The sequence below is a fragment of the Notechis scutatus genome, chromosome Z (genome assembly GCF_049901735.1).
Source record: "Notechis scutatus isolate UNSWTSFEM ecotype Mainland chromosome Z, rNotScu1.2, whole genome shotgun sequence".
Classification (NCBI taxonomy): domain Eukaryota; kingdom Metazoa; phylum Chordata; class Lepidosauria; order Squamata; family Elapidae; genus Notechis; species Notechis scutatus.
The window spans coordinates 109872406-109884626 of record NC_142025.1 but is presented as its reverse complement, the minus strand read 5'-3'; the positions used below and the strand labels follow the sequence as shown (position 1 = coordinate 109884626).

General features: G+C 40.6%; 1 protein-coding gene across 2 annotated transcripts; it reads left to right on the top strand.

Moving 5' to 3' along the window:
• On the top strand, positions 1–11748 carry ZNHIT1 (zinc finger HIT-type containing 1). Of its 2 annotated transcripts, none has more exons than XM_026683940.2 (5): positions 1–309; positions 4669–4839; positions 6215–6294; positions 7320–7492; positions 11570–11748. In XM_026683940.2, the coding sequence occupies exons 1-5, from the start codon at positions 288–290 to the stop codon at positions 11589–11591; spliced, it is 468 nt and encodes a 155-aa protein (XP_026539725.1). In that variant the 5' UTR covers positions 1–287; the 3' UTR covers positions 11592–11748. The 2 variants fall into 2 exon arrangements, with proteins under 2 accessions (XP_026539725.1, XP_026539726.1); XM_026683941.2 differs by having other exon boundaries at positions 31–309; positions 7323–7492.
• Positions 11749–12221: the final 473 nt, after the last annotated feature.

Genomic DNA, 12221 nt, shown 5'->3' with positions numbered 1-12221 from the left:
GACGTGTCCTAGTGGGCGTGTCCTGGCAGCAGAGGCGGAAGCCCATATGCCTCTAGTAACATGGCGATCATTTGCAGATGACGATTGGATGGAGCGACCTTAGATGTGTAATAAATAAATAACTTCGCACTAAAAACGCTAAAGCCTGATCAGATTTGCTCAGTACCTCGTCACTTCTTGCGGTGCAAAGGTTTTTGCAGCTTGGAAAGTCGACGTGGAGACAAACAAGCAAATTTATACCAGAAATATCAGAGAAGCTCCACTGGGGGGCTTACCTGGCTGGCAGAATGGTGGAAAAGAAAATTTCAGGTATTTTGGAATGGGGCTTGGAGAAAAAAAGGGGCTTGTTGGTAGATGCAAAGAGTGACTGGGACAATTTTTATTTTTTTATTTTTTTGCAAAGGAAAATAATATATCTTTCATGCAGCACAGTAGCTATCTGCTCCTAAACCTGAAAATCACTTTTAGATGCTCTTGTCCTGTCACAGGAGGGGGCATTTGGACAACATACCCATAAGTTAGGTTTATGTAGCTATAAGGGAGCATCATGGAATTAAAGGAGAATATTTGTAGCTCAGGGTTGAAATGAGGGGTCTTTGTTGCTCACCGAGCTCAGTTGTTTCACCCCCCCAAGAAGAGTCATTATGACTTTTGAAGATGTTTCATTACTCAAACTAGCACTGATGATGTTACCTAGTTTGGGTAGTGAAAAGTCTGCAAACAAAAAACGAAAAAAACAAGCAAGTTCAGAGAGCACTAAAGGCTTGACATCAATGAATTCACACATTGGAGACTATTCCTCATGGCTTGTTTTATATTCACATAAAAGAATGAGTCAGCCATATTTATAGATAATATACAAAGGATGCAGAAGGCATGATTGTATTGGTTAAGGAATTATAAATTGGGCCATTCAAATAATAGAAACTATATTCTCTTGACAACTAAGAAATACATGGACCACCCAAAGAAATAGAAGGCATGTAGGTAGCCCTCAACTTAGGACCACAATTGAACCCAAAATTTCTGTTGCTAAGTGAGACCTTTTTAAAATGTTTTTTATTAAATATAGAAAGAGCAAAATTTTCAGTGTCTATATAAACAGTGCGTTGTCTCGGTATAATTAATTTGTGCAATAATCATCATGATAACAATAGTGTTCAAAGTATTAGTATTAATCATATAATAGCAGTAGAATAGAATAGAATAGAATAGAATAGAATAATAGAATAGAATAGAATAGAATAGAATAGAATACAATACAATACAATACAATACAATACAATACAATCAATACAATACAATACAATACAATACAATACAATACAATACAATACAATACAATACAATACAATTCTTTATTGGCCGTGTGATTGGACACACAAGGAATTTGTCTTGGTGTAAATACTCTCAGTATACATAAAGAAAAGAAACATTTGTTAAGAATCAAGAATCATAACGTACAACACTTAATGATAGTCATAGGGTACAATCAACAATCAAATCATATTAGGAAACAGTCAATATAAATCATAAGGATACAAGCCACAAAGTTATAGTCCTACAATCACAAGTGGGAGGGGATGGGTGATAAGGAGTGATGAGAAGATTAACAGTAATAGTAGTGCACACTTTGTAAATAGTTGAATGAACAGTGTTGAGGGAATTATTTGTTTAGCAGAGTGATGGCTTTTGGGAAAAAAGTGTTCTTGTGTCTAGTTGTTCTGTGTGCAGTGCTCTATAGCGTCATTTTGAGGAAAGGAGTTGAAACAGTTTATGTCCGGGATGTGAGGGGTCTATAAATATTTTCACAGCCCTCTTTTTGACTCGTGGATTATACAGGTCCTTGATTGAAGGCAGGTGGGTAGTAATGGTTTTTTCTGCAGTCCTAATTATCCTCTGAAGTCTGTGTCTGTCCTGTTGGGTTGCAGAACCAAACCAGACTGTTATAGAGGTGCAGATGATAGACTCAATAATTCCTCTGTAGAACTGTATCAGCAGCTCCTTGGGCAGTTTGAGCTTTCTGAGTTGGCGCAGAAAGAACATTCTTGTTGTGCTTTTTTGATGACGTTTTTGATGTTAGGTGTCCATTTTAGGTCATGTGATATAGTAGAACCTAGAAATCTGAAGGTCTCTACTGTTGATATTATGTTGTCTAGTATTGTAAGAGGTGGTAGTATGGGAGGGTTTCTTCTAAAGTCTACCACTATTTCTACGGTTTTGAGTGTGTTCAGTTCCAGATTGTTCCGGTTACACCACAAGGCAAGTTGTATAACCTCCTGTCTGTATGTAGATTCATCATTGTCTTGAATGAGACCAATCACTGTTTTGTCATCAGCAAACTTCAGTATTTTAACAGATGGATCGTTTGAGATGCAGGCATTGGTATATAGGGAGAAGAGAAGTGGAAATAGTAGCAGTAGATAATAGCAGTAGTGCCTCCTCATAACAATAATAATAACCATATAATGGCAGTAGTACTTACATATCCATTTGGTGAGCCGTTTTTACAAAATTAGTCATTCTCTTGTATATTTTTAAAAAATCTAACTTCTGTTCCTGCTCCTGCTTAACCATTGATAAAATGAATCCCATATTAAAAAATATTTAGTGTCTTCCTTATCTTTAATTTTAAGTGTTAGTCTATTCATTTATGCACATTCTAATATTTTTTTAATTACATTCTCTTCTGTAGGAATCTCTATGCTCTTCCAGTGTTGCACAAATGCAATTCTAGCTGCTGTTAATACATATATTATTAAGTACATATTCCCTTTATTATATTCTTCTGGTATGATACCCAACAGGAATATTACCGGTTTTAAGTCTATGTGTTCTTTTATCATTTTTTCTATCCAAGTATGTATTTTTGTCCAGTATTTTTTTGCCTTTGGGAACGTCTACCACATATGGTAATATGAGCCCGGTGTCTGGTTATATTTCCAGCACTTAGTCAACATATCTTTAAACATCTTAGCTAGTCTTGCTGGTGGAAAGTGCCATTTGTAAAACATTTTAAGTGAGATGTTTGTTTCTTAAATGAATTTTGCCCCATTTTATAACCTTTCTTGCTACAGTTGTTGAATGAATCACTGCAATTATTAAATTATTAAGTGAATCTGGCTTCCCCATTGACTCTGCTTGTGAGAAGCGCATAAAAGGCAATCACATGACCCTGTGACATTGCAACCATCAACAATATGAGTCAGTTGCCAAGCATTTTGATCATGTGATCATGGGGATGTTGCAATGGCTTAAGTGTGAAAAATGGTCAAAAGTCACTTTTTTCAGCACTGTTGTAACTTCAAACCATCACTAAATGAACTGTAAGTCGAGGACTACCTATATCCATGATGGTGAACCTATGGCATGCGTGCCAGAAGTGGCACGCAGAGCCATTTCTGCCGGCATGCAAGCCTAGCCTGCACATGTACGCATGCCTCCCGCCAGCCAGCTGATTGTTGGATATCTGCTGCACATGTGTGGGGGTGGGGCGTGCACAGGAGATGGGTGTGCATGCGCAGGGGGCAGTGGGGTCATGCGCACATTGCATTACTTTCAGCACACGACGATGAAAAGGTTAGCCATCACTGACCTATATTCTCAAGACATCTAAGAAATACAGCTAAAGAAATAGATGTGATGTTCCATGTTCTTAACTATGGTTGGCAGTCGCTGTGGGTTCACAGAGCACACAAAATCAAAGTTAAACATGTCATATTGTTGAGAAGCGGACAACAGATCTTGGGCTGTTTATTAGTCTTTGAGTGAGGGTGGGGTTGGGAGGAATTTAAGAGTTGGGATAGAGACAGGAGTATTCATCCTTAATTTTGCTGCCAATTATGAAAAACAAACTGTGAGGGTTCCAAGTAATGTACTCATAGAAATCAGAACTCCAAAACAGGTAAGTTCCTCAGAGAACAGTTTTTTTGGATACATCATATTGGTGCAACTGGTGAAAGCCGACTCTAAAAATTCCTGTGGCTTTCACCTAATTAAAACACACCCACCCACAGGTCACTGGTCACATTCTCCAATCCAGTTACTGGCTGGTTGCTTGGTTATTTCCCCCTCCTCTGGCCAGCCACCTATAAGAATGTCCTTGGTTCCCATGGGAAAATGTTATTGTTTTGGCTACAAAACCCCATCTAACTATTTTTCCCCCTCCTTCTGCTGTGTGGCAACCTGAAGCCTCCAAGATGGCCCCAGCCAGGTTCACTTCAGGGCTGACACAAGCAGGCAAACGGATGCAGTTGAGCCATTTTGCTGCCAAATGTTGGCAGGATGATCTCAGGTGCTTGGAGGGGGATGCATGTGGCCTTAAGGCAGATCTGGCCATTTTATAGTGCTTGAGACCACATCCGGCCCTTTGGCTGCCCCTGTCTGCCCAAAATGAGGTCACTCGGAAATTAGAAATCAAATGTAAGTAAGTATACGGTTTGGCCCTCCACAACAGTTCCTATTTCTCATGTGACCCCTCAGGGAAATGAATTGCTTACTCTTGGCTTAAGGTAATTAGAGCATGTGCTAATTACGAGGTTGGAAGTGTCCTTTGCCAGCTGTGAAGGCTGCCCCCATGAGCAGATGCCAGCTGTTTCTTATTGAAGGCAACATGGTTGACTCAATCAGGCTTGGCTTCAGCCTCTCCCCGTCTTTCTTCTCTCTCAGCTAGGTCCCAGGACCCCAGCCAAAGGCGTATTTTAGATCGGGCCACCCGCCTTCGCCGTCTCAACCGCCAGTTAGAAGCCCTGGAGAATGACAATTTTCAGGATGACCCTCATGCCAATATGCCACAGCTAGTGAAGCGCTTGCCTCAGTTTGACGACGATGCCGAAACAGGTAAAGTTTCCTGCTGGCCATTCCTTGGATTTCACTTTCCTGCTGGCCATTCCTTGGATTTCACTTTCCCCTGATTTCACTTTTCTTTGATTTCACTTTCTCTTGATTTCACTTTCCCCTGATTTCACTTTTCTTTGATTTCACTTTCCCTAATTTAATTCTCATATGATTTTACTTTCCCTTGATTTAAGTTTTCTTTGATTTCATTTTCACTCAATTTAACTTTGCCTTGATTTCAGTTTTGAGTTCACTATCCCCCAATTTCACTTTCCTTCCATTTCACTTTCCCTTGATTTCACTTTTCTTTGATTTCATTTTCACTCAGTTTAACTTTCCCTTGATTTTACTCTCCTTTGAATTCACTTCCCCAACTTCACTTTCCCTGATTTCATTCTCATGATTTCACTTTCCCCTGATTTCACTTTCCTTTGATTTTACTTTCCCTTGATTTCAGTTTGCCTTGATTTCAGTTTTCTTTTATTTCATTTTCACTCGGTTTAAGTTTCTCTTGATTTCATACTCTTTTGAGTTCACTTTCCTTCCATTTCACTTTCCTTGATTTCATTCTCATATGATTTCATTTTGTTTTGATTTTCCCTTGATTTCCTTTTTCCTTTGATTTCACTATCCCTTAGCTTTATTATTTGACTTCCTTTTCTTTCTTGACCAATAGATGAGCTTGTCATCTGTTAGTTTGTTTGTGTGAACCTTGCATACATACATATATCTCTATGTGTTTGTAAATACAATATATAAGAATATACACAAACATTTGCATATACACACAAAAGTAGAGGTGTATCCCCAAGGGAGTAAAAAAAAAAGTCAAGATGGTGACTACAAACATACAATTAAAATCCCATCTCTTTTTACCTCTTGATTTTTTTAATCCCCTTTCTGAACATCCCTCTTTAAGTAGGCTCCTTGGTTCATATGCAGGGAGAATGTATTTCATGTCTGGATGTGTACAATTAGAGTTTTTTGTGTGTGTGTTTTTGTAGTTCTCTGGGCATTGCCAGTTTGGTTTTTGGGACATGCAGATCCCTTTGTTGGGAACAAAGGGTTAATATTTGATTCGACATTGGGATCCTTGTCTCCGTCAGTTTCATAGGGAAACTATTTTTTCACTTCCCCCACTTCTCTTCTGCATATTGGAAGTGTGTACTGCCCCCCCCATAACTGCCATTTAGTAACAGCTTTCACAAAACTCAACATTTGCCTAGAAAAGCAGAGTACCCTATCCTAAATTAATAAAATCCCACCCTTCATAATCTTTCTTTATTGTTATGTTCAATGCCACAAAATCTACTGAGTCTACAAGGCATTTACCTTCATCTGTAATTTGTGTTTTTTCTTCTTTGTTCTTTATTTGCAGGGAAAAAGAAGAAAAAAACCCGCGGAGACCATTTCAAGCTGCGGTTCCGTAAAAATTTCCAGGCTTTGCTGGAAGAACAGGTCTTTCTCTCTCTTTCTCTTTTTCTTAACAAAAAATTGGGGGAATCTCCATTCTTAATTTTTCTCTGTCAGAGTGTTTGCAGCGTGTCTACCATTATGAGACAACCCAGGAGCGAAACACAGCACACAGAGACTTAGACATTTAACATTGGTTTATATACAACAGTTATATACAGACATATACGTAGTAGGCAAATACCTTCTTAATTCTACATGGAGAAACTCTGCTCTGGATATAGGGTACAAGGAGAGAGAACATGCTCTCTAATGGCTGCCTTATATAAACACCTCTTAAAAGGATAGAACCCATCCCCAGTCTTAAACCCATGCTATGCTGATTAATTCTAATTTCATCAGCCTATAATGCATCAGACTCACTGCTGCTGGTCAGCTCTTAAATCTTAATACCTCAACATTCTCTTTATTATAATGATGTTTGCTTCAGTATGGATAGTCCTCATTTAGTGGTCATACAAATTTAAGTACATATGTGTGCCTTCAAGTCACATGTTTTTTTTTTTTTAATTCATGATGACTGCCTGGAAAAGTATGTGCAGTTTTCCTGGCAAGAATTTGTGAAAGTGTCCTTCCCTCCTTTCTAGAGCTGAGAGAGAGTGATTGGCCCAAGGTCACCAGGCTGACTTTGTGCCTAAAGTGGGATTAGAACTCACAGCCTCCTGATTTCTAGCCTCATGCCTTAACCACTACACCAAACTGGCTCTCTTCAAAATTAAAACAGTGATGTAAAAATAACTTTAAGGCTAATCCTCACCTTTACCACCTTTGCAGGTCCGTAAAGCAAAGGAAATCTCAAATTTGATCAAAATCAGAGTTGTGATTTCACTTAGGGATCACTTCACTTAAGGACTGAGTTGCCACTTCCAACTATGGTCACTGAATGAGGGCTGCCTAGGTTTCCTTTTCTCCTTTGCCATCAGGCATATCCATTAAAATAATGGATAGATAATTCTATCCATGGTGGTAAGATCCCAACCAACAAGTTTCTTTCTCTGTTCGACTTCCAGCAGAACCTCAACTCAAGTGAAGGACCCAACTACCTGACAGCATGTGCGCCCCCTTCCAATTTGCCACAGCGTCATTTCTGCACGGTGTGTGGCTTCCCGTCAAATTACACATGTGTTTCTTGTGGCGCCCGCTACTGCTGTGTCAAATGTTTGGGAACACATCACGAAACTCGGTAAGTGCATCCTAGCCTTCACTTAGTCATTTGGTGCGATTAGGAATTGTTTCTAAGCTGGGGTGTCAAACTGGATTTCTTTGAGGCCCAATCAGCATTGTAGTTCTCTGTGGGCTGGCCGGGGGCAGAGGGAGACGGGATAGATGCCTCCTGCATCACTTTGTCATCTAAAATGGGGTAGAGGGGTCCATTTTTGGCCTGGACAGCCTCGTGCAACACTTTGCCGGCCAAAAAGTGTTGCAGGAGGCCATCCAGGCCAAAATCACATGCCCTCCCGGCCCCATTTTGGTCAGCAAAGTGTTGCAAGAGGCTGTCCAGGCCAAAATGGGCCAAACGGGGGCTGCACGCATCCCCGCTACCCCACCCTCCCACTCCCTATTTTGGCTGCCAGAGGCACCATGGGCCGGTTCTTTGCTATTTCCAGGGTGGCCACATGGGCCACATTTAAGCATCCCACAGGCTGGATCCGGCCCGCAGGCCTTGAATTTGACATGCCTGTTCTAGGCAAACAGTCAGGATCTGTTAATAAAAATGGTTGATTCCTATCAACCATAGTTGCTGAGCCCCACACAATTTGGGAACCTGCCGGCAATCGTACCCAAAAATATTTGACCTGTGACATATTGTGATGGTTCTATTTTCTCTTTATTTTGAGGTACATCAAAGTTGATCTGCAAAAACTTAATAATAGAATACGGAGCCAAGCTATAATTTCACAAACTGAAATGAAGCAAACATAAGACTTTTTATTGATTTCTACAGTGGGGGTGGGGGAATCCTGCTATTGTGCATCCTTGCATACAGGTAGTCCTTGACTTACGACCACAATTCACCCCAAAATTTTTGTTGCTAAGTGAGACATTGGTTAAGAGAGTTTTGCCCAATTTTATGACTTTTTTTGCCAGATTTGTTAAGTGAATCACTGTCGCTGTTTAGTTAGGAACAGGGTTGTTAAATGAATCTGGCTTCCCCAAGGACTTTGCTTGTCAGGAGTCACAAAAGTGATCACATGACCCCAGGACACTGTGACAGTCATAAGTGAGTCAGTTACCAAGCATCTGAATTTTGATCACGTGAGCATGGGATTGCTGCAATGGTCATAAGTGTGAAAAATGGTTAAGTCAGTTTTTTCAGTGCTGTTGTAATGTTGAACAGTCACTAAATGAACTGTTGTAAATTGAGTGTATAAGCCCATCCACAGATGCGCCAACCCTGTGAATTTTTAACCAAAATGCTGTAAAAAATGTACCACTTACACATGTACTCTCAAAATGTTTGCATGTTTTAATTTTCATATTTGGCTTAGCCATAGGTCCATGATGGCGAACCTATGGCACGCGTTTGTGCATGTGCACGTGAACCCCAGAATGTGCGCGCCTCCCAGCTGATTTTCAGCCTGTTTGAAGCCTTTTTCAACCTCCTAGAGGCTTGAAGGAAACCTCTGCAGCCTTTGGAGGCTGAAAAACAGGCCCGTTTCATCACTTCCTGTATTTCTGGAAATACTGGAAGTGATGAAACGGGCCCATTTTTCAGCCTCCAAAGACTGCAGAGGCTTCCCTCGACACTCTGGGAGGCTGTAAAAAGCCTCAAACAGGCCAAAAATCAGCTGGGAGATGCACGCATGCGCAGTTCAGGTAAGGGGCGGCAGGAGGAATTATGCATGCATGTGCAGAGGGTGTGGGGGGGCTGCAAGCATTGCCTTCTGGATGCTGGAGCGCAATTTTCGGCACAGGAGCCCAAAAAGATTAGCCACCACTGCCATGGGTAATCCATGGATTATTCATTTTATGTGGTATTTTGGTTATTTTTTTTAAATCTGAGGATCAGTTTAACTGCAGATGGGCTTATATATGAGTATATATGGAAGATACATGTTTTTTTAAAAATATTGTATATAGTCCTTGACTTACAACAATTAGTGACTATTCAAAGTTATAAAGGCACAGAAAAAGGGATTTATGACTGTTTCTCATGCTTATGACCATTGCAGCATCCCCATGGTCACGTGATCAAAATTCAGATACTTGGCAATTGACTCACACTTATGACAGTTTTCAGTGGTCATCCCGGGATCATGTGATCCCCTTTTGTGACCTTCTGACAAGCAAGGTCAATGGGGAAACCAGATTCACTTACTATTCATGTTACTAGCTCAACAACTGCAGTGATTCACTTAACAACTGTGGCAAGAAAAATCGTAAAATGGGGCAAAACTCATTTAACAAATGTTTCACTTAGCAATAGAAATTTTGGGGTCAATTGTGGTTGTTAAGTTGAGGACTACCTGTATTTGTGGATAAGCCCATCAACAGATAAGCCACACACAGTTGTAAGTGTATATTTAGCACCTAAAATCCTTATCCTACTAAGAATACGTGGTTAATAATGGGAAACATATTCTAAACGGCATAGCGGCTGCACAACTGCTAGAAACTACTTAAAATGTGTATTTAGGCTTGACTTGTGGAGTAGCGTGATATGGAGAAAGCAGTTGATAGGAAGATGGTCTCTCCTTGTCCCCAATGTGCTTCTTTTAATCCAGACTGTATCTGTTGTCAAAATTCATAGTTCTTTGTTCTCCTGAAAGATCTAAAAGAAAAAATGCTGCAAATGTGCACTTCAAAACATTTCCAAAGCATGTCAAGGGAAGGCCTGGCACAGAAAGCCTACTAAACTGGGGGTTCTTAAATCTTGGTTTATGAATAAACCACATAGAATAGGATAGGATAGGGATAGGGATAGGGATAGGGATAGGGATAGGGATTGGGATGGGATGGGACGGGACGGGACGGGACGGTACGGGACGGGACGGGACAGGACAGGACAGGACAGAACATAATTCTTTATTGGCCAAATGTGATTGGACTGACAAGGAATTAGTCTTCGATGCATGTGCTCAGTACATTAAAAAAAATACATTCATCAAGAATCATAAGATACAACACTTAGTGATAGTCATAAGATACTAAATAAGCAAACAAATCATACTAGGAAACTAAATAAAACAATATAAATCGTAAAGATACAAGCAACACGGTTATAGTCCCGTGTTGGCGAACCTATGCCACGCGTGCCAGAAGTGGCACGCAGAGCCATTTCCCCTAGCACGTGAGAAGTTGCCCGGAAGAGCCCCACTGCACATGTGCGCGCCGCTGCCCAACAGCTGATTGTCGGGTATCTGGGGTGTGTGCGCGGGCAATGTGCGCGCATATGCAGGGACGTGCTGCACATGAGATTGCGTACACATGTGCAGAGGGGGAATTGTGCAGACGTGTGCAAAGATACACGGCATGTGAGGGGGAATTGTGTATGCATGCATAAAGGTGCGGCGCACGGGGAATCGCATGCGCAGATGCGTGGCACACACGAGGGGTCACATGTGCATGCATGGGAGGGCAGCACCCATTGCCTTTTGGGTGCTGGCATGTGAGCACGCACAAGCAAGCGGGTACGCAATTATCAGCACGGGAGCCCAAAAAGGGTAGCCACCACTGTTATAGTCACAAGTAGAAAAGGAAATACGTAATAGGAAGGATGAGAAGAAGAATAGTAATGCAGTCTTAGTAAATAGTTTGACAGTGTTAGGGGAATTAATTAATTGTTTAGCAGAGTGATGGCATGCAGAGAAAATTTTCATGAGAAGTCCAAAGCAACAGCAATTTGCAAATCAATTCCGACCTGTAATACTTTCTCCTTTTCCTGTTTCACACTCAGGATTAGGAAATGGGGAATAATCCTCTGTCATTTCCTTCGCTTTTTGCAATCTAAGAAAAAAAAAATCTTGCCTGAACTTCCGTCCACAGCTTCATTTTATTTCATTATTTTGCGTAGCGAAGTACAGAGAATTTAAAATTTGAAATCTGGCTGCTTTGAGAATTTAGAACATGAAATGTTTATAAAATTTTGAAAAATGGTCTGCTTTGTGTTCAGAGCAGGCCTTCTGAATAATTAAAGTTATTTTGTACATCTGTTGCATTCCTGTTGCGTGAAAAGGTGACTGAATGATGTATTGACTGACAGAATGACAGACAGACGCCCTCATCTTTTAGGCTAAAACTCTGTTCTCTCTTCTTTCAGGTGCTTGAAGTGGACAGTTTGAGTTACGCCATGAAGATTTATAAGTATTATCTTATAAAGAGGTCCTTTTATACAATCATGTTGTCTTCCTCACAGACAAATAGATTATCCCTGCCATGAAGAGGTGTCAACTGGACTGTAATTTGCGTTTGAATAATAAAATGTTTTTGTGTTTTGTACTCACTGGCATGCGTTCTTCCTTCCTAATCATATTGAGCTTTTTTTTCCCCTATAGCTTGCCTTTTTTTTCTTTCTTTCATTTTTCCACGGGAAGCCGTCCTTAAAGTCTCTACACCAAAGCCTTGATTTAAAAAAAAAATGAAGGGGAAAACTGTGTGACCTAAATGTGACACATACATACATACATACATACATACATACATACATACATACATACATACACACATACACACATACATAAATGTAACACATGGATTATTAGCCTGCACGTAACGGCAGATTCTTTGTGGATGCAAAATAAAACATTGTTACCACCCCTGGAATGCTTCAAATCAGGGGTGGGCTTCAAAAAATTTAGCAACCGGTTCTCTGTCCGGTTGCTGGGTGGGCTTGGCCATGGTGGGTGTGGCCTAGTTGGCCGCCTGAACCATGGTGGGGGGAGCTATTTTCATTATCCCTGAGCACTGGAGAC

Bases quoted from the DNA above. Each gene is read 5' to 3' on its own strand.
- ZNHIT1 (XM_026683940.2), top strand. From the start codon at position 288: ATGGTGGAAAAGAAAATTTCAG. The intron at 4,840-6,214 runs GTAAAGTTTCCT...CTTTATTTGCAG, and splicing joins TGACGACGATGCCGAAACAG to GGAAAAAGAAGAAAAAAACC. The intron at 7,493-11,569 runs GTAAGTGCATCC...CTCTTCTTTCAG, and splicing joins GGAACACATCACGAAACTCG to GTGCTTGAAGTGGACAGTTT.